We start from the raw sequence: 26,496 nt of genomic DNA, 5'->3' as shown, positions 1-26,496 counted from the left end.
TGTATATAAGTGCAGATGGCTGGCTTGTATTTCAGACTGCAAGAAGGAATGAATGCAAGCATGCAGCACAGACAGCCACCATGACTCCTGCTTTGAACCCTGAAGAAGAGACCCGAGCATCTATAGGTGAGCTCTTACACCCTTAGCATGTTTTCACCAGATAACTGTTAAAAACTTTTATTTTATCAGGCTGAAAGATCATGCCTTTCTGGGACCTTTTGTTTTGCTGCACAAAGAGGAAGATAAAAGTATTTTTAAACCCTGAGGGAAGCAGCCACCCTTGGTGAATGCTCTGGGTGATGCAGGAAGGGGAGGAGGAGGATAGGAGTGCCCAATCATCCAAGGAATGTTGGCTCAATGTTAAAAAATAACCCTCAAAGTGAGGAGTTTTTCCCCATTGAGAAATCAGATGCACGGCAGCAAATTTCTTAAGCATCTGAGTGGAGATTTTACCCAACAGGCACAAGCTGTGCATCAGCTGTAACAGAGGCAGTAACAAAATCCCATTTTAAGGATGCTTTGACTCATAAAGTGTCACAGCAAGAATACCTGACAACAAGAGAGAGCACAGTTTTCAAGTGTTGTTACTAAAAGCAGCTGGATACTCACCTATACCATACACCTATACTGTAATTGCTGACCTTATTTCAAATTTGAGCATAGATTAAACCTACTATCGACTCCTGTTTTTATAGTTATTCTTTCTGACATGCAACTGAAAGAATGAAAACTAAAAATTTCTTTTAAACATTAATTTACTGAATATTTGATTATAATCCATTCAAATTCTCTCATAATATAATCATATAATTGTGATATTGATAGGTCTGGAAGCTTACACAGTTGGCATTTGTGTCGGCTTCCTTTCCTGGTCTCAAACAGGCTAAATGTTTTTAACACAGCAGTTCTTTTCCAGTCTTATTGATCAAAGCACCTAAAGTGCTTTGATTTGATACGTTCTTGCAGCTTTTAACAGAAATTGTTGTGCAGTGATTTTCCTGTCAAATACATTTACACTGCTGCGCTTGCTTTGAGTTAGTATTATGTTAACCTCTTCAAATATTTCCACTCTGCAGCGCTTAACCATTAATATGACTGGTCGCGCATTTGCCATACATTTCATGTTACCACACAGGGGAAACTGGTTTCACCTAAGTTGATAATCACATTTGTGTGAACACTTGCCTGATTGCTGTTGTCATAGTAAGTGAATCCAGATAACAGAAAGAAACCCTGGGCATGCTGAGCTGGTTTAATAGTACAGGGCCCAGGTGACACCTGATGGGATGGTAGCTACCATTAGACTGTTTATAAAAGATGAAAGTAGCTTCCAGGTCTGGAAAATGAAGCAAAAGCAGAAATGGCCTAAACCAGAATTCTTTACAATGAGCCATAGACTCTGGGGGTACAAATTTCAACTTTGGTAGTTCCTGTTTTCCAGCTTTTGTTTTCTGGAATCAGGACCACATTTGCTCAGCAATAACATGTGTTAAAAGGCTTCTCTCGCTCCTCTGGTTAACATGGTTGGACCAGCTTTTTTGTGCCTCGTGGAAAATTCTGAGGCAGAGTCGTGTTACTGAGTGCTCGTAGAGATGATAGCAGAGACGAGCTGCAAGGCCACTTTCAGTTTGAGAAAATACAATACAAAATCAGTTGGGTAGACTTAAAACAAAGCTCTTTGTTACCTGTTACACAACTCTCACGTTTGTACACAGTACACTGTATAAAGATGATAAACTGCAAGACGCTATACTGTAGCAAATATTTCAATAGCTTTTAAGAAGACGATTCCCGTCATGAGCCTGAGTCTTGCGCATCAGGCTTGTTCTGGGTTGGAATGACGTGTCTTTTCTGTCAGATTCTATAAATGGTTGATCAGAATTGTTAATGCCGTTCATTTCACTGTCATTTCATTTCTTTGAACCCTTTTGTCCTAAAGGTTTGTTTGATTACACCTAAAACCAGTTGACATCCTAGACCTTTTATCCATTAAGTGAACTAAATTCAATTCGTTCAAATAGTGCCAAATCACAACAACAGTTGCTTCAAGGTTTTATATATTGTAAGGTTAACCCCAGCAATCAGATGACCCCCTATGAAAAAGCACTTGGTGACAGTGCAAAAGAAAAGCTCTCTCAGTTTTCTGGCAGAACCGGGTTCAGGGAAAGGTGGCCATCTGCTGCCAGTGGTAAGCAGCGAGGGGAGGAAAACAAGGCAAAAAACCTGCTGTGGGAGACAGCCAGATGAAACACTAATGACTGAATAAAAAGTGGTGTATAAGCACATGGTGAGTGAAAAGAGGTGACTGAAGAAGAATCACTTGGTCCATCATGGGAAACCCTGTGCCCAATCCTAACCCAAATGGCCTATGGGTTATTGCAACATAACTAATGGAGAATTCAGAGTCAGCTAATCCAGTCCTAACTATATGCATTGTCAAAAAAGGAAAGTTTAAAGCATAATCCTAAAAGTAGAGAGGGTGTCTGTCTCTCAAGTCCAACTGGGAACTGCTCCCACAGCAGAGGGGCCTGAAAGCTGAAGGATCTGTCTCCCATTCTACTTCTACATACACATGTAGGTTAATTTAGTAAGGATGTTTATTTTTTTCTTTATTCAACTGTTTTATTGAGGCCATTTTATTAGTTCGGAAGTTGGATTTAAAATCAGGTCTGCTTCTTAATCAGACATAACCAACGAATAGAAAGCCTGCAATGTTAAAAGCTTTCTGAATCTGACTGAAGAACAGTAATGTGACTTGGCGATGTTTAGTTGGCGCCGAGACATATTTATGTGACAGACGGTGTATGTCAGAATATCTTTTATTTCGACTCTTTGCTCTGCCCTGCCCACAGGGAACTTGGCTCAGTTCCCAAGCATCAAAAGCAGGAAATGAGTCTCCCTCTCCTCACATTTCTGTTTTCAGAACATTGTCCTCTTTTAGAAACACCTCGCACAGGGAGTAGCATTTACTTCTGAGGTCCACTACAGAGGTGTGAAATTAGCTTCTTTGAGGTCACAAGGGTTGTGGAGGCTGTACAGCAAAACCTAGATGACTCACCAAAAATAATAATTGCCATTCTTCCAAAACTGTATATGAACTTACAAAAGAGTAAGTTACTGCAAATTATACCACTTTATGTCAACATTCCTCCCATAAACCCAAAATTTCAGACACTGGCAACTGTAGGTCATATTCACCCAAATTTTCCTACAATCACTGAAAATTAGACATTCTTATACCTTCTTGTACAATATTTGTTGAATGAGTGGAGCCAGTCCACAAGGACCACAGACACCAACAAACTCTTATCTTAATCAATGCCAGACCGGGTTGTGGTTCGGAGCTACTCTGGATAAATAATTTATTTTGACATAAAGCCAGACTTTGAATATAAATTCCAGCATGTTTAATCGGTGGCTTCTCCTTCATCATTTATCGTGATAAGGACCACTTAGTGGAGAATATGAAAGCTCACCATCAATGGTGAACTTAGACTGTCAATCAAGCTTGCTTGTGTTAGTTGATGAATTTGTTCTCGTCCCATTCATTGAAACAACACAAACAAAAGAAACCCCTGTTAAAAGGGAGTTTTTTCATTTCCACTGCTCATAAGGGATCACATGATGTCAGAGTTGTCTCTGTTTGTTCTTAATATGGTAGTGTCTTTACCTTACAATATAAAGCACCTGAAGCTAATTGTTGTGATTTGGTGCTATATAAGTCAAATAAAACCGAGTTGAATCAGCTCAACCTTTTTGCTCAAAACAAAAACTAACAAAGAGAATAATCACTAACATTCCTCTGATCAAATCATCCATGCATTTACTGTAATTCTACAGTATAGTGAACTTTAAAAACTAAATTGCTAACAGTAAGTGCAGTCAAATGAATACAGAGAGAAACTGACTGCAAAAATAAAGGAAAGTAATTTGATTCTCATATTGTGTGTTGAGCAAAACTGAAAGTGAGGGAGAAAAAAAAACCTTTCCATATAAGAGAACAAAATATAAAAAGCTGTATCATTATATCTCAAGAACACCAGTGAGAAGATAAAATAGAAGATTTATATTAATTACACAGGACTCGTTACAGCCTCAGGTTGTATTTTCAGCATAGGAAGGAACACATGAAACTTTGGAAAGGATGCAAACTCTCTGTTACTCCTTCTCCCAAATGCCCATCCAGTACTGTTCCTTCTCCAGCCTTGGTTGTTATACTGTTCCTCTGCCACTGAGAGTACACCTTGGATGGCTCAGTTTGTTTATTTTCCTGGCGTTTGTCTCTCTGGTATACCTCTTCAGGTGGCTGGCCAAGGCTGTGAGTCTTTCCTTGGCGGTTTTTAAGACCTCAGCTATGGGCACCTTGCTTGAACATTTTAGCCATCCCTTTAGATAACTTAGTTAGATAACTTCACGCCTTGCTACCTTCAGCCTGGTTTCTAGCCTCCTCCATGAAGGGTACTGCTCCTTTGCACTGTTAACCTTGTAGCCAAGCTTCTCAGTTACCACTGCTACCATGGTGTAAATAAGCTGGTGATGCGAAATGCTCACCTTGAGCTTTAATAACAGGAATTCACAAAATGGTCACAAAACGGTCTCTGTAACAAACGTATGTCATATGTACACCATTACTTTATCACATATCATTCTGTAAAAGAAAATGTTATGTGAAAAAGTAAACAATTTAACATCCAAACTTCTAGACTGGGGCTATCAAGGTTATCATATATTGGGGGGCCACATACAACCCACTTTGATTTGACTTTATTGCTGCAGTATGAATGGCTGTGGGGAGGGTCTTTATCAGCAGGACAAACAGTAAAATTTATTTTTTTAAAAACAGTTAAAAGTCCAAAAGATATGCCCTCCTCCACATTTTCAAAAGCTATCCAAAGGGCCAGATTGGAGCCTTTGCCAGGCTGATGTTGGCCTGTTCTAGCCAGAATGCTTTTCAAATATTTTTTAGCATAAAATATTTTACAATTATAACTAGTTCAAAATTCAAACCATATTCAGCAAATAAGATCACCTCTTGTCTGCCATTAGTACTTTACTAAACATTCAGCCAGTAAGCTGCTCACACACTAGATGACTAAAAGGGTAATCAATAAATAAATAGCATATAAATAAATTGCATTTTCATTAATAAAGAAATTCAAATGAAATTTTTTTGAACATCCAGGTTTCAGACATCTGATTGTTGTCTCTGCTCTGTGACTGGATGTTTGCTTGAAAAAGTTGGGATGCAGCAAACACTGAAACTTGCTGAGACATTTGGAAGGAAGACCTGTCATTACAGCTTGAGGCTTCAGTTATGGTAAGGGGAGAATACATGTGCACAGAAAAGCCGTGCTCTGTCTAGCAGAAGTCCATGTACCTTGGTGTCAACTGACTTAGTCTATGTGACCTCTGACTCATACCATGCAAATCCTTTTAATCATTTATGTATTTTGGAAAGAGTAAAAGGCCAAGAGTAAATAATGTAGAATGTCAAAACTGAGTGAATGCAACATATTATCAAGACTTGAACACGGCAAATTTCCATGTACACGCACACTCATAAAGTCAGATGTTGAAGCTTTGACGATCCTCTATTGTGTTGAAAGATGAAATAAACAGTTAAACCAGACCATTGTTAATTCAGAAGAACTGTTGAGCTCATCAAATGTGACTTCAATAAAATTGCCAAACAATATAAAAACAGTCAGGGCAAATGAAATTTAGGAGAGCTTACCAGATGTACTGCAACATTTTATACATAAAAAAAGTCTCTGTCAGTTTTGTGAAATGCTGCATTATATGTGAAAACAGTCTCTTAACTCTGAGGTCAGGACCCAAAGTGGTGCCACGTGAAATATATGAAAAATCCCCAGAGAAAATCTTACTATCCTGCTCTGCGTTGCTTTGTTTTGTAGCCATCCTTACCTTTACTATTTTGTTATTGTAACTTTCATTAGACAGATGATACAACAAATTTCATGCAGGTTACAAAGGTGAAACAATAGATAAATAATAATTTAAAAAAAAAGTCTTACAGATGAAAAAAATGTCTGAGTTTTGTTTTTCATTTGTTTTTCTTTTTCCCTGTCACTTTTCCCTTTGTCAGGATGACTGACAGCTGCACCTTCTGAATCCCAGAATGCCTGTTGTGCCAGTACTTGGGGAATCCTCCTCCCACCATGCTGTACCTGTTGCGCTCACCTGCTCCTGGCTGATTTTGCTATTTCATTCAGCTTTTGGTCAGAAACCTGCCAAACTGCCTCTGATTGGCCGAAAACCTTTCATTGCTGCCTGGAATGCTCCACTGGACTTGTGCACCTTCAGGTACAACATAACCACCAACGTTAACCACCTATTCCACATCCAGGGAAGCCCACGTGCTGATTGGACAGGCCAGAACGTCACAATTTTCTATGCCAACCGGCTGGGCTACTACCCTCACTACACCCCACATGGCAAAGCCGTCTTTGGTGGCCTACCTCAAAACTGCAGCCTGGACCGACACCTGTTCAAAGCCCACCAGGACATCAACTACTTCATACCTGCAGAGGACTTTCGTGGCCTGGCTGTTATTGACTGGGAGTTCTGGCGACCTCAGTGGAGTCGTAATTGGCACAAAAAGGACATCTATAGACGCAAATCAAAGGAGCTAACCAAGAAAGCATACATCAACGTGACTGCAGCACAAGTGGAAGAACTGGCACGGCGGAGGTTTGAGAAAAGTGCCAAGATGTTCATGCTAAAAACCATTCAGCTGGGGAGACAGCTCCGGCCCAGTGCCCTCTGGGGTTTTTACCTCTACCCTGATTGCCACAATTACAACCTGCATGATCAGAACTATACAGGCTTCTGCCCCCTGCTGGAGAGGCTGAGGAATGATGAGCTGGTGTGGCTATGGAACAGCAGCATGGCCCTCTATCCCTCTGTCACAATCAGGAAGCATCACAGCAACAGCATCAGCAACCTGCACTTCACCCAGCACAGGATCAGAGAGTCGCTCCGAGTCGCCTCACTGACCTCAAAGGAGTATGACCTTCCCACCTATGTGTACCTGAGGCTGGGCTACCGAGATGAGGCCCTCAACTTTCTCACTACAGTAAGAGCAAAGTTTACCAAAATATTATATATTTTTTTCTACTGTGTGTTCTGGATAAAATTTCCATTATGCAACAAAGTAGTTCGTTTTCCTTTCACAGGGATACTTTTAATTCAATTTTATTTTTATGGCACAAAATCACAACAACGGTTCCTTAACAGTGTAAGATAATACCCCAATAATCAGATGACCCCCATGAGCAAGCTCTTGCCGACAGTGGGAAGGAAAAATCCCTTTTGTCAAAACGAAACCTTCAGTTGAGGTGAGGGGAAGTGAGACAAAAGACACACTGTGGAAGAGATACAGAGATTATAGTAACTAATAATTAAATAAAGAGATCACCCGCAGCCTATGCCTGTTGCAGCATAACTAAGGGAGGGTTCAGGGTTACCTGCTCCAATTCAAGTCAATTCAGTTCAGTTTTATTTACAAAGCACCAAATCATAACAACAGTCAACTCAAAATACGTTGTACTGTAAGATAGACCCTACAATAATCCTTGATTCCAAACTGGGATCTGGTTCCACAGAAGAAAGGCCTGAAAGCTGAAGGATCTACCCTAAGAACCACAAGTATGGCTAGAGCAACATGCTCCATTGGACAGATATAGTAGTATGTGGTGAAATATGCTCTTTCAAATAGTCGCTGCCACTACTCTTATTGCAGTTTTCTGGATCAACTGAAGGCTTTTCAGAGAGCATTTAGGAAAATATGATAATAATCAACTGCGGTAGTCCAGCCTATAAGTAATAAATGCAAGAATTAGTTTTTCAGCATCACAATGAGACATGTTTCTAATTATAGAGTAGTTTTAAATTTGTGTTTTATGTGCATTGAAGGAGATATCATGGTCAGAAACCACTCCATTACCGCGGAGAAGGTAATGCCAGCCGTACCATGCCATAGACACAAAGATTTTCAGGGCTGAGTACAATAGCCTCAGTTTTATCTGAATTTTGAAGCAGACCTAAAAACAAAACAAAAACAAAAAAATCCAACCTACAATTTATTTTTTTCCCCAATATTTCATTTACATTTTTTTTTATTGATTTTTAAATTGTTATTTAAAGCACTATGACATACCATAACACACAGTGGTTAGCACTGTTGTTTCACAGGAAGAAGGTTCTGGGTTTTAGTCCTTCTGGCTAGAGCCTTTCTGTGTGAGCTTGCATGTTCTACCCATACTTGTGTGGGCTCTCTCTGGGTACTCCAGCTTCCTGCCACAGTTTAAAGACATGCAGTTAGTGGGGTTAGGTTAATAGCTTAATTAATTGTCGTCTGTGTCTCTACATTAGTCTTGTTGCAAACTGGCGACCTGTCCAGGATGAATCCCATCTCACCCTGTGGCAGCTTAGGGGTGGTAGGTCGGCCTTGTTGCATGTTATCTTGGGCAAACTAAGACAAAATAGAACCAATAGAATATTTTTTTGTTGTTCTTTCATTTGTCTTCTGAATTTGACTGGTAATGCAATTCCTCATTCATGATTAACTTCTATGGGAAAGTCATTCAAATCTTGCCAGATTTATTGGACTGTAAAATTATTTTAAACATAAATGACAATTCTGAACTTCCATCCATCCATCCATCCATCCATCCATCCATCCATCCATCCATTTTCTTCCACTTATCCGGGGCCGGGTTGCGGGGGCAGCAGCCCAAGCAGAGAAGCCCAGACCTCCCTCTCCCCAGCCACCTCCTCCAGCTTATCCGGGGGAACACCAAGGCGTTCCCAGGCCAGCCGAGAGATATGATCTCTCCAGCGTGTCCTGGGTCTGCCCCGGGGCCTCCTCCCAGTGGGACATGCCCGGAACACCTCACCCAGGAGGCGCCCAGGGGGCATCCTTGTCAGATGCCCGAACCATGTTTAACTGCTGGTTCAATTCTGAACAAAGTCAGTTAAACATGATGATATATCAAAAATGCATTTAAAAAATCTTCTTTGATAGTTGACATGAAATACTCAATGAGTTCCTCTTTTTGGATACCCACACAATACGTGTGCTAAGTTTCATCACAAACCTCTGCAAAATTCCTGAGAAATTAAAGGAGGTTCATGCTCAAATTCAATAAGCTCAGCGGAGTATGACATAACATCAGAATTTAAATTAGTACCTTCCTTTTCTTGGCCACTTTCACTATATGTCTTAAATGTATGACATCAAAACCACTGCATTCCTTAGACAATAAAAGACAATTGTGCTGTTTCCTTCCTTCTGATCAAAATTCCATTAAAAAATTGTGGATTAATTAAATACAACATGCATTTTCAAAAGATAATTTAAAATGTAATAGCCTTTTTGGTTTTTAAAATTCCAAAACCATACAACAAGAACTTTAGGCAATGTCTGAATTTTCTGATTTTCAGTCTTATGAATAAATGTGAATCGAAACCTCTAAGCAGAACATATTCTTTCCTATTTGAACTGCATTTTAGGATGCATGCAAAAGGTGGTTGGCACACATAAGCAAAACCTTAGTTAAGTCAGAATGAGTCAGAGGATAAAGGTTGGAAGGGATAAAAAGTACAGCAGCGGTAGCCGCAAAGGAAAATATGTTTCAGCCTCCACATTGACTTAAGGCTCCTTATACTGTATATGTAACAGTACTGGCACCTGTGCAGTCCTGTTCCATACTGGTCTCTAAAACGTTTGACTAGAAAAAAAGCAGGATTTTACTAGTGGTAGAAAAATATAGAGCCACAGACATGGATCAGTGAAGCTTCAGCAGTTTGTCATCTATCACAATATGCAGTGATTTCAGGATAGATAGAAGATAATCTGGATATTGAGAAGTGGGCTCCATGCACCACTTTGAACTGGATTAACAGTGGCGGGCACATAATGATGTCAAGTTGTGAGTACAGAGGCCTAAGTCTAAATCTTCTTCCCATAACATTTTGAGGTATGTGTCAAGTTTAACATTTTACTGTAAAGCAGGGAGATCAGCCCTCTGTTGGTTGGATAAAGTTGTATGGTTGGCCTCGGTAGAGGACTTGAGCCTGAAATCTGGAAACAAATAAAGTGCCTGGCTTGCAAGCATCTTAAAAAGTGTGATGGTGGTAGATTGTATTAGCAAGTTGTTTAAATGATGCCAGTTTCCAGGCTATGACAAGGTCCTTGAAGCAAGTTATTACACTTCTGTGCCACTCAAAAAAACAAACCATAAAATTTGCTCCAGAACAAAATCTGTGGAAGAAGAGACACTCAAACTCAACTCGATCAAAGGCTTTTTCAGCATCAATAGAGACAACACATTCATCAAAATCAGTAGGGCTGGAATAAAATATGTTAAACTTGTGTTAAAATATGAATGGCAGCCTTTGTGATATACTTCACAGAAGACAGGATTAAAGATCCTGGAGAAACTTTAATCTTCTCAGTCAATTTTAGTGCATTACCAAGCTTCAAATATAGACCCAAATGCAAGACTCTGGAAATGAGGTCAACTTACAAAAGCAGCTTTAATAAAAAATATATAAATAAAACCCTAACGGGATAGGAACAAGGAATCAAAGTACAAGGAATCATCAGAGTACTAACAGACACACAAACACAATGTGGGACAATGTGACAAAGGGATCAGTTCTGCATTTTATAGTGGAAAATGTTGTAATTTTGTGTGTTCAAATGACTGGCAAACAATCATCATTTGGCCTCAATTTAAAGATTTAAATCACCAATCCTGATGTTCCAAAGAAAAAGTCAAAAAGCAAATATTGTTTTCTGTAATTCTTAATATGATTGCATATTAGTAATAGTTAAACTTGCAACCCACCCCTTCAAATTAATTGTCATATAATTATTAATTTTTGTATGCAGTAAACATCATTTTCAGTAACAATGTGCTTAAACAGTCAGGCTATACTCTGAGTCTGCTCCCTACTGCCATCTACTGGAGGTTCAGGGAAAACCAAATGTTTGAGGATGATCTGTTGATTCGGCAGGTTAACTGCTGATGTCTTTGAAAAGAAGAAGGCTATTTAAAGAATTTCTTTGAAGTATGATCTTGTGGAGCTTTGCACAACATAACCAGTTTCTCACTGTAACACTGACAAACACTGTTACTAACACTGTAACACTTGGACCACACTGCAGTGTGGTCCAAGCAGTATTAAAAATTCAATGTTCTGTCCACCAGTTCAGAAGTTTTGGCGCGAGATATGTGAAGACTTATCAAAGTGTCTGAAATGTAACATTCCAACTTCCCCCTTAGTGTGTTTGTTGGGCAGCTTAGATAATGTCACTTCAGAAAAGAATATCGCCCATATGGTTTTCACTGCCCTATGCATAGCCAAGAAAACAGTCCTCATGAACTGGAAAAATAAAAATAATCTTAATTCTAACCAATATAGAAATGATCTATTTGATTACATTAGTCTTGATACAGCCTCTGCCACCACATCAGATCAATTGCTCTGGGCTCCTTTGATCAGCTCCATCACCTAGTGGGGGTGGGGGGTCATAGTTTGGTCCCGCCTTCACTGTTGTGATTGGTGTGGGGGTAGGGACAGGCTCAGGGCGTCGGGGGGTTCCCCGGAGGCATCTTCCTTGGGGGGCTCAACCCGGGGTAGCGGTCATGTCCGGTTAGGGGCTCTGTTGGCTCTCAGGTGACTGTTTCCTCGCGGCTGCGTGCAGCGGGGCTAGGGGAGGGTCTGTGCTGACGGACGTGGGTTACTGACCTGGTAGCCTGGCTGCCCCTGGGTGGGTCCGGGATGGGCGTGAGGTTCTGGGGGCGCTCCGTCTCTGGGCTGGGACCCGGACCGGGCCTCGGGGGCTTGGGTCCTGGTTGGTGTGTTGCCGGGGTTGTGGGCGGGTGGGTGCATGGGGGCCCAGCCCTGGAGCAGGGTGCCGCCGGTGCGTCGAGCCACCTGGGGGGCTCTTCAACTGGTGGGGGAGATTGTCACATCTTGCAGGAGCTTTCCTCTCCTCAGGAGCTCCCTCTGCAGGAGGGGGAGATACAGGAGAGGTGGAGGAAGATCTCAGCCTGGGTGTTTATTGTCTTATGTAGTCTGGAAGATGAGTGGATGGTGGGGTGGGTGCAGTTTTCTCTGTGGTGGGGTTGGGTGGACTGTCCCGGGCTCTGTGGGGCCGGGCGGCGCTGCTGCACTGGGCCCGGTCTGGATGGGCCTGGGCCCCCTTTCCCTGGCGGGTCGCGGAGTATGGGGGTGCCTACTGGGGTCAGCGGGGGAGCTGGCCCCAGGGAGGGGTCACTTGCCCCTCCCTTCCTTCCCTCCCCATCTCCAGCTGCCTCCCTCTTCCCGCTCCACCACAACCACCCACACATGCAGGGCCTTGGAGTAGGGGAATGTCACCAGGGTGCAGAGGAGGCTACCCCCCCCCCCCCCCCCCTCTGTCCCCTTCTGGCTGCCTCTGCCTCAATTTTATCCCACAACTTAGACATTCACATTACTCACACTCTCATTACACATACATATAGGATCTTGGGGGTGGGCACGATACACGGAGTCCAAAGTACCATCAGGGTGTACACCCCACCCCTGGCATCGTTGCCCACCTCTCAATTTTAAATACACGTAGACATTGAGGGCTAGCAGGAGGGACCATGCGCTTACCTGCTGCTCTCTGGCAGGTAGCTCCATGCCCTCCTGGGTTTTAAATGCACCTTAGAACACACATGCATCAACATTACAATGAGCGGGTGGAGGGAGGTTTGGAGTCTTCTCTCACCCCCATTCTCTGCGACCTGCTGGAGCAGGGGGGCTAGGAGGAGGAGTTGGCCGTCCGACTGCGGTCTGGAGTGTGGAGCCTTCCTGCTGCTGTGGAGTCGGGGCGGTCTGCCTCTCCCCACCGCAGGGAAAAGGGAAACACCACCTGGGTCTGGGTGCAGTTCCCCCCTCCAGGGGCAAGAGTACCTAGACCCGGTTTGTAGAGTACGCTTGGGGAGTGTGATCGTGTGTACAACGTCTCTTTATGTCTGTCTCCACGTTGGTTGAGTGTGGAGTAAGTGCATATGAGAGCATGAGGGTGGGAATGGATGTTTGTATCTGTGTGTGCCTGTATGTCTGTGTCTATATGTCAGGTTGGGTGTCAGGCACCACCTCTCTGGGGACATCTCAGGCCCTCCAAGGTTTGGAGGCCTATCTCCCCCTACCACCACTTCCCCTGCCAGTGGCGGACCCCCTCAGACATCGGTGCGTTGGTGGTTCTTTGTGTCCGGGGATGGGCGTCCAGGTACACACCGGCTCACTCCTTGGCGGCCGCTTATCGGGGCCTGGAGCCTGGGGCTCGCTCGGGCCACTTCGGAGGTGGGGTGCCCCCGGCCTCTCGGCCTGGGGCTCGGTCACTCAGGCACGGCTGGCTGCCGGCGGAGCTCACGGGCGCGTCACTGCAACTCCCCCTGGCTTCTGCTCCGTGGCTGCTGAGTGAGCCCTCATCTGGGGCTCTCCTCAGCTCTTTCTGGGACAGTGGCGCGGCTGCCCCTCTGTTGGTCTTCCTTGGTCTCTTGTGTTCTGGGGGCCTCTGGATGTCTGGAGTTTTGATCTCCTCCACACCTGCTTCACGCCCTGGAGGACGGGGCTGTGGCCCCCCCACACCCTCTAGCAGATCATTACATGAAGGAACCTTTTAAAAAAAAAACAAAAAAAAACAAGCGCGTCCATGCTCACAGGTGTACACACGGGTGATCACACCCACAAACTACACCCTTTTTGGCTCCTACCTCAAAGCACACTGTGTTCTGTTGATCTTATGTGCTGCACAATAATGTTTAATATTTAGTATTTACTGTCATATTCCCATATATCATTGTGATGTTGTTTATTCTATTACTCTTGTTCTCTTCTGCTTGCTTTCTTTTTTCTTTCTCAGCAGGTGATCCAGGTGATTGATATATGCATTTTTTTTTCTCTGCCCGTTCTGTTGGTTTTTGTCTTTTGCCCTTCTCCCCCGTCCCTCTTCTCAGCTGTTTCTCTTTCCCTCTTTCTTTCTCCCCTTCTTTCCCCCAGTCAAGTCTGTCCCGTATTCAGTAAGTGAAAATAAAATAAACAATAAAAGGTGAATCAAATGGACCATTATGGCAAGGCTGGGATGGTCAGTTTGGTAAAGTAAATCCGTTGGGCATCTTTCTTTGCCTTTAGACAACAATTCTGATGGCAAAAGAGCCAAACGGGACAGGCCAAAAGAAAAAAAAAAAAAAAAAAATTCAATGTTCAAATATGTTGACCTTTGTATTATTTTTATTGTTCTTTTATTTTTTTTTATTTTCTTCAGCTACTTCATCATCACTTCGCCATCAATAATTTGAGATCCCTGCCTTAAATGGTGGCGTGGTAGTGATGGTGACAGACATGTGTGATGTGATGGTTTACCTGTATTTTTCCTGTAGGACGATTTGATCCACACCATAGGGGAGAGTGCTGCACTGGGAACTGCAGGATTTGTCATCTGGGGAGATTTAAATTTGACCTCATCCAGGGTAGGTGGTCTTTGCCCTACATTAACAAAGTAAAATTATTTATAGTATGTTTTCATCATATATGCTGGTGCATATGGAGATTTATTTATGAACATCTAACAAAATCACAAGAGGTGACTGTGCATGCATATGCTCTTCTGACGTTTGTGATTAATATTTTTAATGTGCAGCGATGTTATACATAAAGCTGAACTCCTAACACATCTTTAGGAATTCAGTTCATTTTAGTTCAGTTTTATTTATATTGTTCCAGCCAGTTGACAATAACAGTCTCTTCAAGTTGCTTTACAGTGGGGGGAAATAATTATTTCAACCTCTGCTGAAATTGAAAGTTTCTTTCATCATCCATGAGGAATCAGAATCTGTGAGGATGCCACTCCATTCCAACCTATACATTTTCATTTTAAGGTTATATTTAGGCACTGGCGAATCTTTGTCATAGTGAGTCTGGTTCATCATTGGGTTTAAAGCAGAACTTGATGTGAAGCCACTAAACTCAAAATTTTGGCTGTAGTATCATATAAGCTATTACGAATTTCACCTTGTTTCCACAGCACAGCTGCACCCACGTCAAGTCCTTCCTAAGCCACCGCTTGGGTCTGTACATCACCAATGTGACACGGGCCGCAGAAATCTGCAGTGAATTCCTGTGCCAGAGTAATGGCCGCTGCATCCGCCGGGACCCCCACGCCCGGCATTACCTCCACCTAAGTGCTGACAGTTACCGCATCCATCCCTCTGAGGATGGGGACTTTACTGTGAATGGCTGGCATTCACCGCATGAACAGCAGCTACTAATGGAGAGGTTCCGCTGCCACTGCTATGAGGGCCACAATGGTGAGAACTGCGACAGCATCAACAAAGTGAGAGAAGATAAAGGGCCATGGGAGGAAGAGGAAGAGTACGAAGATCACGACAAGAAGAGGACAGAGTGGGAGGATGAACAGGATGAACAGCAGGAGGCAGGAGAGAGTGCAGCAGCGCCAACTTGCGTCAGCCATCACTTAACTTTGTTGCTCCTGTTGAATTTATTATTAGTAAAGATATATGTTTGAAGATGGCTTCAAAAGAGAAAGTTAGTTTCAATTTAGCTGCGGGTAGATGTGACATGTCAACACTGCAGTAAATATAATGTTCTAATTCAAAATGTATTTTTTATTTTATCCAAGGATACTGACATAAACTTGACTTTATGCACCATAAAGCTAATTGCAGTAATAGGAACGTCTTGCTGATGCTGTTTGATAAATGTGCTATAAACAATTGCAAAATACCACCTGAAATACAATACATGCAGAAAACATGTCTCATGAAAACATTTTACCCAATCAGAAAATGATTGCCTGTCAGTCAATTATTCATTTATTCGGACTAAACATTATTTGTGGCCTAAATCAGCAGTGTACCCATTGAAACAGAAGGAAAAATGGAATTGCACAGCCAATATACATGCTTGAATTTATTCACTGTAACTCATATTGCAGAGAAATCATGTGAAATGCCTTATAGTTCATGAAAAAAGGCAGAGCTGGCTTGTCGCATGATGATCCTCCGTTTTGCTTTGTCCACAAAAACCAAAGGCTGCTCAAAATACAATACTGCACATACATATATAGGAGCACAATTACAAAGACTTGATGCATTTTTAAAGACATCCTTTATTTCCAATACCTTGAATGAACTGTTACTATACTTTGCGGTATATGTACAAATTTATATTTTTGTATTGTTACTTATTACTTGTAGTCTTTCCAGGAGATGTCACAAACCGTTTTGGAGCCTGTTAGGATGCAGCATATAGCTGCTTTTAACTTCAGAATACATTCTGTTGGGTTTGTTACCCTGAAGAACAGAAAGACTTTTTATATTATTGATCTCTGGATTTTGTATTTGATTCTACTTCATCTCAGTGTGACTGGTAAATGGCTACTGTCTCTGAATGTACAGCTGCAAGTGCAAGGAAGCACTCAACTGGATGCAGGAGATGGCACAAACTATATCTGACAGACACAGCCTCTGGAAACTGAGGTCCTTTAATTTCACCTTTTTACCAAAGTTTACCAGTTTTTTGATACCTCAGGTTCTCGTGAAACTCTTTATTCAGTCTCTCTCTCTCTCTGTGTCCCAAAGTGCTTTTCTTTGGATAATTCCAAGTATAAAGCATACTTATAACTACGATGCCAAAGTTGACAAAACAAAGTTGTCATATCTATTCACCATTTATCATTTTAGAACCAGCCTCCATCAGCAAATACTGTTTGTTCAGTAATAAAACTGTAGATGGTCTAACTTTCATTAATGTATTAGGAATTTATTGATTTTACCAATCATAACACAATGTAAGAAAATCTTCTAATTCGGTATCCTTGTTCCTAACAAAAACAGTTTAAAGAATCAGAATCAGAATCATGTTTATTGGCCAAGTATATGTGCAGACACATACAAGGAATTTGGTTCCGGTAGATGGTGGCTCTCAAGTCATTGGCTCAAAGTCATTAGATAATAAAATTTAATGTTGTTACTTTTTCTAAATGAAATCAATCCCCTAAAGTTTGCTTTACATTCAGAGTGAACAAACAGTATTGAGTAATGACACTAACCTGAAACATTACCTTTGGAGAAGTTGGCAGTTTGTTGCAGTTTAAATAGCTGATGAAAAGGCAGCCTATGTTGCTTATGTAGTCAAAGAGACAGAAGAAAACAGGGGTAGAAGGGGTACTCCAATAAATTTTAGTATTTAACATTAAGCAACAATGAAGCACGTCACATGGACGGCTCAAGCCTGCCTTTAGGTTAGTGTTTTTAGGCTTTTACTTCAGACTTTGTGTAGCAATTGTAAATTTCCTGTAGTCACTGTATTCTTTATTAAATCTTAAGATTGTAAACTACATATGTAACAAGGAGTATGCAACACATGAAAAATGTTACCTGACTGTAAATGCACTGCTAATAAACACTTTCCAAAGCTACAGTGTGTTTCTTCCTTTTCCTGCCATTATTACATAAAGTGATGAGTTCAGGGGAAGTAACAAAGAAACATCTTCCGCTTAGTGAGTTGAGTTGCAGCCAACTGGATCATCTACTGATCCAGATCAGATTGGATATGAATCTGATGGGGCAGATTCACGTTCCGTTGACATTATTTATCTTTGTCTTTATATTAGGTTTTCAAACAATGAAAAAACTGTGTCTTGAAAAACGTTGACTACCTTTTCTACAGTCAGTCATTAAACCTCAGACCCAGTTAGTGAGAAAAAGGAACAGAAGGCTGAACTAATGATAATGATGAGTCACTGGTGTGAGATGACTGCCCTGGCAAGAATATTTTCTGCTCAGAGGCCCTTTTAACTCAAACATCAAGTCCCAGCTAGATCCAATCTTTGGATCCAATCTTTTTTTTTTTTTTTTTTTTTTAAGAGACAAACTCTAAAGAACGAAGAAAATGTTTCGGAATATTTAGTAATAAGTAATAATAAGTATGCAAATATGTTTTTATACAGAAAAGTTTTGACTTTAAATAACTTTTTCTGTTAAAATAAGATTAATTTATGTTGTCAAAACTCTGAAGACCTTAAGTAACTAAAATACTATATGCACTACAATCTCCTGATTTACAAATGAAATTGACACAAAGCTAAAGTATGAAAAACATGTTGCCATCATTGTGTCATTTTTGTGATAAATCAGTACAAACCAGAAATATTATACATGAACCAGGCTGTTGTTGTTGTTTTAACTTTTGTTGTTTATTTTTTAACTTTCGTTACCATTCTGTTTTTCATGCACTCTGAGTTTTACTTTCATCTTGCAAATATGCAACTTTTTAAAAACCTTTTTCACTAAATTATCTTAGTGTTGATTGTATTTGTCCAAAACTGTTTCCAAATTCTTTGCATCATTTATTCTAACCTGACACCCTAAAACCACTCACCAGTTAGTATTTTAATTAGATAAGGATCTACCAGAGAGAAGAAACTGTTTCCTCTGACATATGAAACAGCAAAAAAATTACTTGAGAAACACTGAAGTATTATGACAAGCCACTGAAGACAGCAACAGGTAGGAGCTAAAACACTATTATATCCAAAAAATGTTGACTGATTTGAAAAGAATAGTGAGATAACCTTGTAAGATAAAGGATATTATTAAAAAGATTTGATTTTTTTAAAATGTGGACAATTTGTTTACAGATATACTGCGAAATCCTTGAGTCATTTTTAATTTTATATTGATTTACCAGGATGAGCAAAAAGGACATCAAAAACAGAATGTAGTTAACATATGTATTCACATTCACAAGGGCTCTATCTGAACACCAAATATGAAGGAAGGTTTTACAAATATCTTTATTTTATATCATTATTTAGCACTTTTATCATTCCAAATCCACTGTAAATGACTATTTTGCTGCTTACAAATAGTATCATCCACAAACAAAAAGTTAATTTTGTCAGTATAAATGGTTATTGATCAAGAGGAAAAAGAAGAACTGCAAAGGACTCAGTCCAAAAGGCCAAATCTATTTTGTTGTTGTTCCTGGTTAGAGATCAGTAAGTCACACTAAAATTAAATAAATCATATTTTTTTAAATATTTTTTAGAATGTGTATTAATGGCATTTCGAGTCATGACTTGATAACATGTTCAGTTCTCCTACACAATATCATTTTTAAAATGATATGCTGTTTAGAATTAGTCATAAATATGAATATTTTTTAAATATATAATGAAATAAAAGTTTATGGCATGAACATATGAAATTGTTAGGGACTACAATTAGTCTGTTTTCATAAATTTTCCCCTACAGATGATGATTAGGCAAGTGAACTTGAACTCTGAACACGCAGGGAGTGTCCTTACACTACTGTAGGTGAATAGAGCAGATTGTTCAGCCACTGGGTGAACTTCAAGATTTGGTTCATCATTCCAAGCACTTATGTGTACGTTCTAGCACCTAAAATTTTCTAATTTTCCCTGTTTTGCTGATAATGATCATTTACATAAATTGGGGCCACTGCTGACATTTTAAGCTCTGAGCACAGAGCATGCATGTAGCAGAGCTATGTCGTATTTCTCTTTCACACACACATAAAATAATAATGGAGGAAGTATCTTACATTCTAACTGCAGAAACAGCTTTGTGTCCTGTTATATTCATATTATAAAAGTAGTATTTAACATTTGCAGCTTCAAGTGGAGCTCTTTCAGAACTATTTTGTATCCACTGATGATCTAATAGAGCATCTAATAACTGTTTTCTCCATTAATTGTTTGAGATGTAAAAATTATGAAGTCATCTTTCACCGAGAGTCATATTTCAAATAACTTCAAATGTGATCAAAAGTTCCCACTTTTAGCCCATCTTAAGAAGACGGAGTTTGGTTATTTTATAGAGAAAACAGAGTTTGTCAAAAATAGCTGTGATTTATGTTGATGTTTGCTGATTTTTATCCACTGTCTGCCCTGCTTGTCCAGACCTATTACCATGGCCCCATCCTTCTTCTCCTCTGTTGGCTTCTGTGTAATTGGATCTATCACCTTAGCCCTTGCCCTACCTCCAACTGAGCCACCGCTCATCAATAACCATTCCTTTGAGGCTATATGGAACGCGCCAGTCGAGCACTGTAAACGTCTTCACATCCCGTTGGACACTGCAGCCTTCCAGTCAGTGACGACACCCGCAGCTGTGCCAGGCCAGTTTCTCACCATCTTCTATGAGGACCGCCTTGGTCATTACCCTAGAGCTGATTCTGTCAAGCATAAGCTCTACAGCGGTGGGGTCCCCCAAAATGGCAACCTGACAGAGCACCTGGCCAGAGCCCAAAAACAAATAAATCACTACATCTCCCAGGATTCTTCTCCTGGGCTGGCTGTCATTGACTGGGAATCCTGGCGCCCCCTGTGGGACCAGAACTGGGGTTCAAAACGCATTTATCAGAAATTGTCCATCAGTCGTACCCTGCAGATGCTCCCGTTTTTATCATTAGAGCAAATTCTTAAACTGGCAAAGAAACAGTTCCAGCGGGCTGGACGTCACTTCATGGAAAAAACCATTAGCCTTGGTACTGGTGAGCGTCCAAACCGCCGATGGGGCTTCTACCTGTTTCCTGATTGCTACAACTATGGATGGAACAAGCTTGGCTACACGGGAGAGTGCTCCCACAAGACCCACAAGCAGAACAACCAGATGCTTTGGTTGTGGGAACGCAGCACAGCTCTCTTCCCATCAGTCTACCTTCACCAGAATCTGAGGAACTCTCCCCGGGCTGCGCTCTTTGTTCGTAACCGTGTTCTTGAGGCTCTGAGGGTGGCAGCATTGCCTAAACGTCCTTACGTTATGCCAGTCTATGTCTATTGCAGGCCACTGTACCGGGATCAGACCAAAAAGTTTCAGACCAGGGTGAGTGTTTGTGTTAAAATCACATTTATGCACATCATTCACTTCATCTTTATGATTACAATAAACAGCCCATCACATGAGGGTTTTGTCATTTGAACCTAAATAGTTATTAAATTTCTCACGTAAGAGCAAAAGGCATTCACAAGAACACAACAGAAAAACAACTCAACAAATGAAGATTTATGTTTTAAAAACTTTTGAAAATGACATAAAAACATCAATTAATACTGCTCTGAAAGGAGAATGAAGGCCTCAATTTAGAACTCTAATGTGATAAAGGTTTGGAGTTCATTCACTTTGAACAGTTTGTAGTACCTTATATCAACTCTACCAAGGTTTATCTATAGGTTTTCTATACTGGATTCTAAAAGATGTGAATGAGAGAGAAGCTGGGGGGTGTTTTGGGGGCCTCGAGGATAGGGCATTAAATTACTTTGAGCCTTTTTATTTAAAAAAAAAAGTTTCGTTCCTGCTCTTTCAGAGAGATCTAATCAGCACGATCGGAGAGTCTGCAGCACTTGGAGCTTCTGGGGTCATAATATGGGGAGGTGCCAGAGACTACAACAACAAGGTAATTCACAGCTTACTGATATTTACTGGATGTTTTGATCAGATCTCCTATCATTAACCCTCCTGCCATCCTTTAAAAAACTCACACCCATCACCCTAGGGACCATTGTCAGCCACGCCATAAAAAGACCATATATCCATATTTTATTCCACTTTAAATTAGCCAACCTTGTAAAACTACTTCTCCCTGAAATATTCATGTAAAGTTTTAATTATATTTTCGTTGTTTTAACCCTTCAAATCCCAGTGTTATTACATGAGCGCCCTGTGTTATAAGCCCCAAAAACCAAAAAACGAAACTAAATATTTCCACAAAAAACCAGTTGAAGTAATATGTGATTGTCATTATAAGTAGGCCTTTAGATGGACCAAAGATTGGCACCAACATACATTTTGACCTGCCATTATTTTTTTTGCATTTTTTTTGCAATTTAAAAATTAAAACTTCAAGGCCCTGAGTCTTCATTGACATCCAAGAAAAGAAGAAAAAATAAAATCATATGATGATAATTTGGGGTTGAAAAATAGCGTTTATAATGGAAGTCAATGGGCAGAAAATGGTCCCCAGGGTAATGGGTGTGGGGATTTCTGCTGCTCAGCCATTTTAGGCTGATTTAAGGAATTCACACTGGAATATTAACATTGACAGGTAAAAACTATCCTGTGGCAAGTTTGGTTATATTCCACTGAACACAGTGGAAATGGCAGCCATTTAACACATAGCAGTGGCACAAAAAGGTCCCAAGAAGGCAGGAAGGTTAAGGGATATTCTAACTCAACACAATATTGACACGTCAGCATTAAAAATCTACCAGCTGAGCAATGTGATTCCTTCTCAACATTGCAAATCCAGTGTTTGTTTGTTTCATGAGAAGAGAAAAGACTTCAAGTATCACACGAGCCACCCGAAGTTTCTGCATTTGTCTTTAGCCATAAAAACTCTATATTAGTAACTCTTCACAGGTCTGAAAACAGGAACACAACTGGCCAGCCTTGCATCAACAAATAATTAACATGCCTTTGTTTCCTCTCTTAAGAGGAACTAACAGTTGTGACTGTTTATCTGTGTTTACCAGACATGTGAAAGAGGTATTGCAGCTTCATTTGCTGCAGCCGCTTTTTGATTTGGTATATCTTTTTCTTGTCATTTGATGTTCACACAATCACAATATCTTATTGTCTTACAACCAATTTAAAGTGGCACAACTGAATGCAAATTCTAATTAAGAATAAAACAGACCATTTAGATGGTCTTACTGCCACTATCCGTGTTCTCAGTCCAGTTGACGTTCCTCCTTTGGACACAAACATCCATTAAGCAATATGTTTTATTTGGACTTTAATTACCCCAATAAAATATTTTAGCTGACATTCATCTTGAAGTTCTAAGATTTTTTTTGTACATACTTTTTGAACACCTGAACCTCTCATATAAACTCCTGTCTTTGCAGGCGTCCTGTGATGCTCTGTCCAAGTACCTGAGATCCACATTGAACCCTTACATTGCTAATGTGACTGCAGCCGCCAAGCTCTGCAGCGAAGTCTTGTGTCAGGGGAAGGGCCGCTGTGTCCGGAAGAGCAACAACTCTCGCCACTACCTGCACCTAAACCCCACCCATTTCCACATCATACGAGCTGATAGGAAGTATGTGGCTATTGGCCTCCCTTCTGCTGCTGACCTCAGTGCCTGGGCTGAAAACTTTACCTGTCAGTGCTACGCAGGGCGGAACTGTTCTCCCAAACTAGTACACCCAACCACCATGAAACTCATTTGGATTTAATGTGTGAGGAAAGTAGAATTCGTTCATGTGATTATCTATCATTCATCTATTTTCCAAAAACAGAAAGGAATGTAAGTAAATGATTCCCTCAAAACATAGTGCTATTAATACTAATAACAACAACATCAACAACAATAATAATAATTGTTAAGACAAGCTATACTTTAAACTTCAGTTTTAACTATTTAAAAGTAAATGGGCCTTAATTAAACTAAACTCAGCTCAACTAAACTGAATTTTGAAAAATATACCTTAATCTAAAGTTGAGTAGATGAAGCGTCTGTCTGTTACATTACAAAGACTCTATTTGGAAAGACATTTTTTAAACATTACCTGTGTTGTAAACATCTGAGCAGGACTGTCAGTCATATTTTTTTTTATGAATTTAAATAGGCCAGTCATATAGGTTTGAACTTTGAATCTGGCCCAGATTCATCCATCAGTGTATAATTGGGGTCTGTAGTTAAAATTGCTTTGAGTGATCAGTTAGAATAGAAAAAGTGCCCCTTCTGATGCTTTGTTTGAACTTCAGCAGGTCATCTTGACCATGCTACACACCTAAATTCAGTTGCTGGCCTAATTGGCTGATGACACATTAACAGTATGGGGTGGTTTAACAGATGTACCTAATGAAGTGGCCGCTGAGTGTATGAATCAACAAATAATAATAAATAATACAAAAAAAATGGAGACGTTTCCTTAATAAATGACATGAGCAGAGCAACAACAATACAAATACATGCAAATATTCATGTCCTCAGAACAGTGACATCATTCTTCTATAGCATCTTATTCATGTGCTTGTAAATCAGAATGATTTGATGAATGAAATAAACACGAGTGTCACAAAGAGAATGAGTGTGTTTTGTGTTTGATAGATGTTTTTAAGTATATGGCTACTTTACCAGGTTTATTAACGGGATTAAAAGTAAATTTTTCTAAGCCACATTATGAAAAAAACAACTAATGGTGACAACCTACAAAAATGATTTGCAACACATAAATTTGCACCTTAATCCTAACTTTCCCATGACTGACCAAATATGTTATTTTTTCCATACTCCTTAAAAAAATGTTTAAAGTTCTCCAGGCTTTCTGAAGGTCTTTAAAGATTTTCCTTGGACACTGACTCCTTATTCAGTGATTTTCAGTCTAGTCCTTGTGCCTGGACATTTTTAAAGGAAGCAATTGTGGTGTACAAAATACAAGAAAAAGAAAAAACAAAACAAAATATAAGAAATAAAGAAATATGAGAAATATAACTTAGCTAAGAACTCCTTTTAAAATGTATATGTAGCCACATTATATGTTGTAAAAACATTTTATTTTAATTTATTTTAATTTATTCCCATTTTAATGTATGAAAAAATGTACAACAGAAGGACAGGATCTAAAAGTCATGTCCTTAAGAAAAAAGGAAAATCCAGCAAGGGCCTAATACAGAATTTGGGAGATGTTTCTGGCTCTTCAGCTGATCCATTCATAGTTAAAGCTTCATCAGAAATGGTCACAGTTCATGGGTGGTTATCAGGAGGCCATTCTTAACAAAGGGAAATGGGAATAAAAGGCAGAAGAATGCCAAATTAGACAACAACCAAATTTGTAATGTTTGCTAAACATTATTGTCAATAAGTAAGTAGGAGGTCAAAAGAGAGGTTAAACAGTGATTGTCTACAGCCATCTGTAAAACACACAGGAGGCTCTGTTGTGCTTTGAGGCTGCATTTCAGCTAGTGATGTTGGATTAATGATGTTGGACTTTACTTAATCCAGAAAAGTAAAGTCAGATTTTGGAAAGACTGTGATTTGAAACAGCTGCCACAGTCCCTGCGCCTGCCCGGTCAGCCCCGCGGCTACAAATATTTTGGTTTGGCTTTTGCTTTCTCGCGCGCGGTACTATCGCCCTGCCTGGGCGGAGCTCATGTTGGGCTCTCGCCTTCACCTACACACCTGCAGTTAATAACCCACCTGTGATTCATCACTTTGTTTGCTGGCCTCTTCATAAGGCAGGAGCGCTGAGCTACTCGTCGCTGGAATATTGAGTAACTCATGTTAGTAAAAGCTCGGCTCTGCAAACTTCTGGTTCTCCTAGTGCTAGCTTTGTAAATAGATTTCCTGGACCTGTCCCGAATCATGAACCTTGGATCCCCTGAGTGTGAGGAAGGAATTCCCCGCGAGCAGCGAGAGGAGCTTAGTGAGTGTGGCGATCCCGTTTCCACTAACCCAGTGGATCCCTGGAAACCCCCACCTTCCCCCCACCTGTATCTAGAGCACCTGGTGTTGCTTAATAAAGAACTGTGTAACTGTATTCCTCAGTCTACGCCTGAGTCCGTCCCGCCTGACAAAAGTTTCCTTTTACAGCATGGCAATGATCCCAAACATGTAATGCAGTAAAAGCATACACAGATAGAAGAATACACAACAGAACACTATCGGCCTCCCAAGAACCTGAAACTCAACATTATAAAAATAAACATTACATTGTTTCAAAAATTTAAGATTTTTTCCACAACTAAAGAACTAGGGCTGGGAATCGATAAGAGTTTAGCCATTCTGATTCCATTATCGATTCAATTCTCTTATCAGTTCTCACTGTTGTAATCATGATTGCTAAACAGAATTACAATATTACTATTTTGCAGACTGACTGCCTGCTATGTGGTCAAATGCTTTTGCATGTTGGAGGTATTTCCCCTCTTTGTTGAGATCACTTTTGGGGTCATTTTTTTGGTTCTCAAAAGAGTAACGTATTACACATACTATACAGAATATTTTTATTACAGTAATGCAGTACATTACATCACTGTTTCTATGTAAAATGAACTTAAATATGTTGTCTCACAATTATAATTTAAGAATATAAACCTATCAGTTACAGTCCCACACACCAGCACAAATCCCTATCCTAATGAGGACATACATATTATCTTCCTCTCATTAGCTAAGTATGGTCACAAAGCAGAGGAAAACCAGTCTTTGTAACACAGTGCTTATATTGTAGAAACCTGAACAGGTAGAAACAGAGGATCATCATTTTTTTTAGCTGTTGAAGTTCAGGGTCTGGCTGCTGGGGTGAGATCAGCATTTGCTCAGATTTAACTTTACTCTGGATTCTTTGCTAGCTTAATGTTAGCATGCTGTCTGTGTGCTGCTTTCTGTCCTGGATCCAGTTTGCACTATGGCATCGTGCTCTCTGAACTACTGGGCACTGGT

The 26,496-nt window shown here is 40.4% G+C and overlaps 2 protein-coding genes across 2 annotated transcripts; both read left to right on the top strand.

Moving 5' to 3' along the window:
• hyal4 (hyaluronidase 4) lies at positions 1 to 17,514 on the top strand. Its single transcript, XM_085283116.1, has 4 exons — positions 1 to 126; positions 6,107 to 7,096; positions 14,445 to 14,534; positions 15,089 to 17,514. Exons 2-4 carry the CDS (start codon positions 6,140 to 6,142, stop codon positions 15,587 to 15,589), a joined length of 1,548 nt encoding a protein of 515 aa, XP_085139242.1. The 5' UTR covers positions 1 to 126; positions 6,107 to 6,139; the 3' UTR covers positions 15,590 to 17,514.
• Positions 17,515 to 17,695: 181 nt separating this feature from the next.
• Positions 17,696 to 24,771, top strand: LOC146570219 (hyaluronidase-like). Its single transcript, XM_085283118.1, has 4 exons — positions 17,696 to 18,593; positions 20,009 to 20,933; positions 21,415 to 21,504; positions 22,955 to 24,771. Exons 2-4 carry the CDS (start codon positions 20,019 to 20,021, stop codon positions 23,282 to 23,284), a joined length of 1,335 nt encoding a protein of 444 aa, XP_085139244.1. The 5' UTR covers positions 17,696 to 18,593; positions 20,009 to 20,018; the 3' UTR covers positions 23,285 to 24,771.
• The last annotated feature ends 1,725 nt before the right edge of the window (positions 24,772 to 26,496 follow it).

This window comes from Mchenga conophoros, linkage group LG7 (genome assembly GCF_057382185.1).
Source record: "Mchenga conophoros isolate Kocher_MC1m ecotype Shallow Benthic linkage group LG7, M_conophoros_male_GT1.1, whole genome shotgun sequence".
Lineage (NCBI taxonomy): Eukaryota > Metazoa > Chordata > Actinopteri > Cichliformes > Cichlidae > Mchenga > Mchenga conophoros.
The sequence above is the reverse complement of the archived record's forward strand: the minus strand, read 5'-3'. Positions and strand labels throughout refer to the sequence as shown.

Bases quoted from the DNA above. Each gene is read 5' to 3' on its own strand.
- LOC146570219 (XM_085283118.1), top strand. From the start codon at position 20,019: ATGGCCCCATCCTTCTTCTCCTCTGTTGGCTTCTGTGTAATTGGATCT. The intron at 20,934-21,414 runs GTGAGTGTTTGT...CTGCTCTTTCAG, and splicing joins CCAAAAAGTTTCAGACCAGG to AGAGATCTAATCAGCACGAT. The intron at 21,505-22,954 runs GTAATTCACAGC...CTGTCTTTGCAG, and splicing joins CCAGAGACTACAACAACAAG to GCGTCCTGTGATGCTCTGTC.
- hyal4 (XM_085283116.1), top strand. From the start codon at position 6,140: ATGCCTGTTGTGCCAGTACTTGGGGAATCCTCCTCCCACCATGCTGTA. The intron at 7,097-14,444 runs GTAAGAGCAAAG...TTTTTCCTGTAG, and splicing joins CCCTCAACTTTCTCACTACA to GACGATTTGATCCACACCAT. The intron at 14,535-15,088 runs GTAGGTGGTCTT...TTGTTTCCACAG, and splicing joins TAAATTTGACCTCATCCAGG to CACAGCTGCACCCACGTCAA.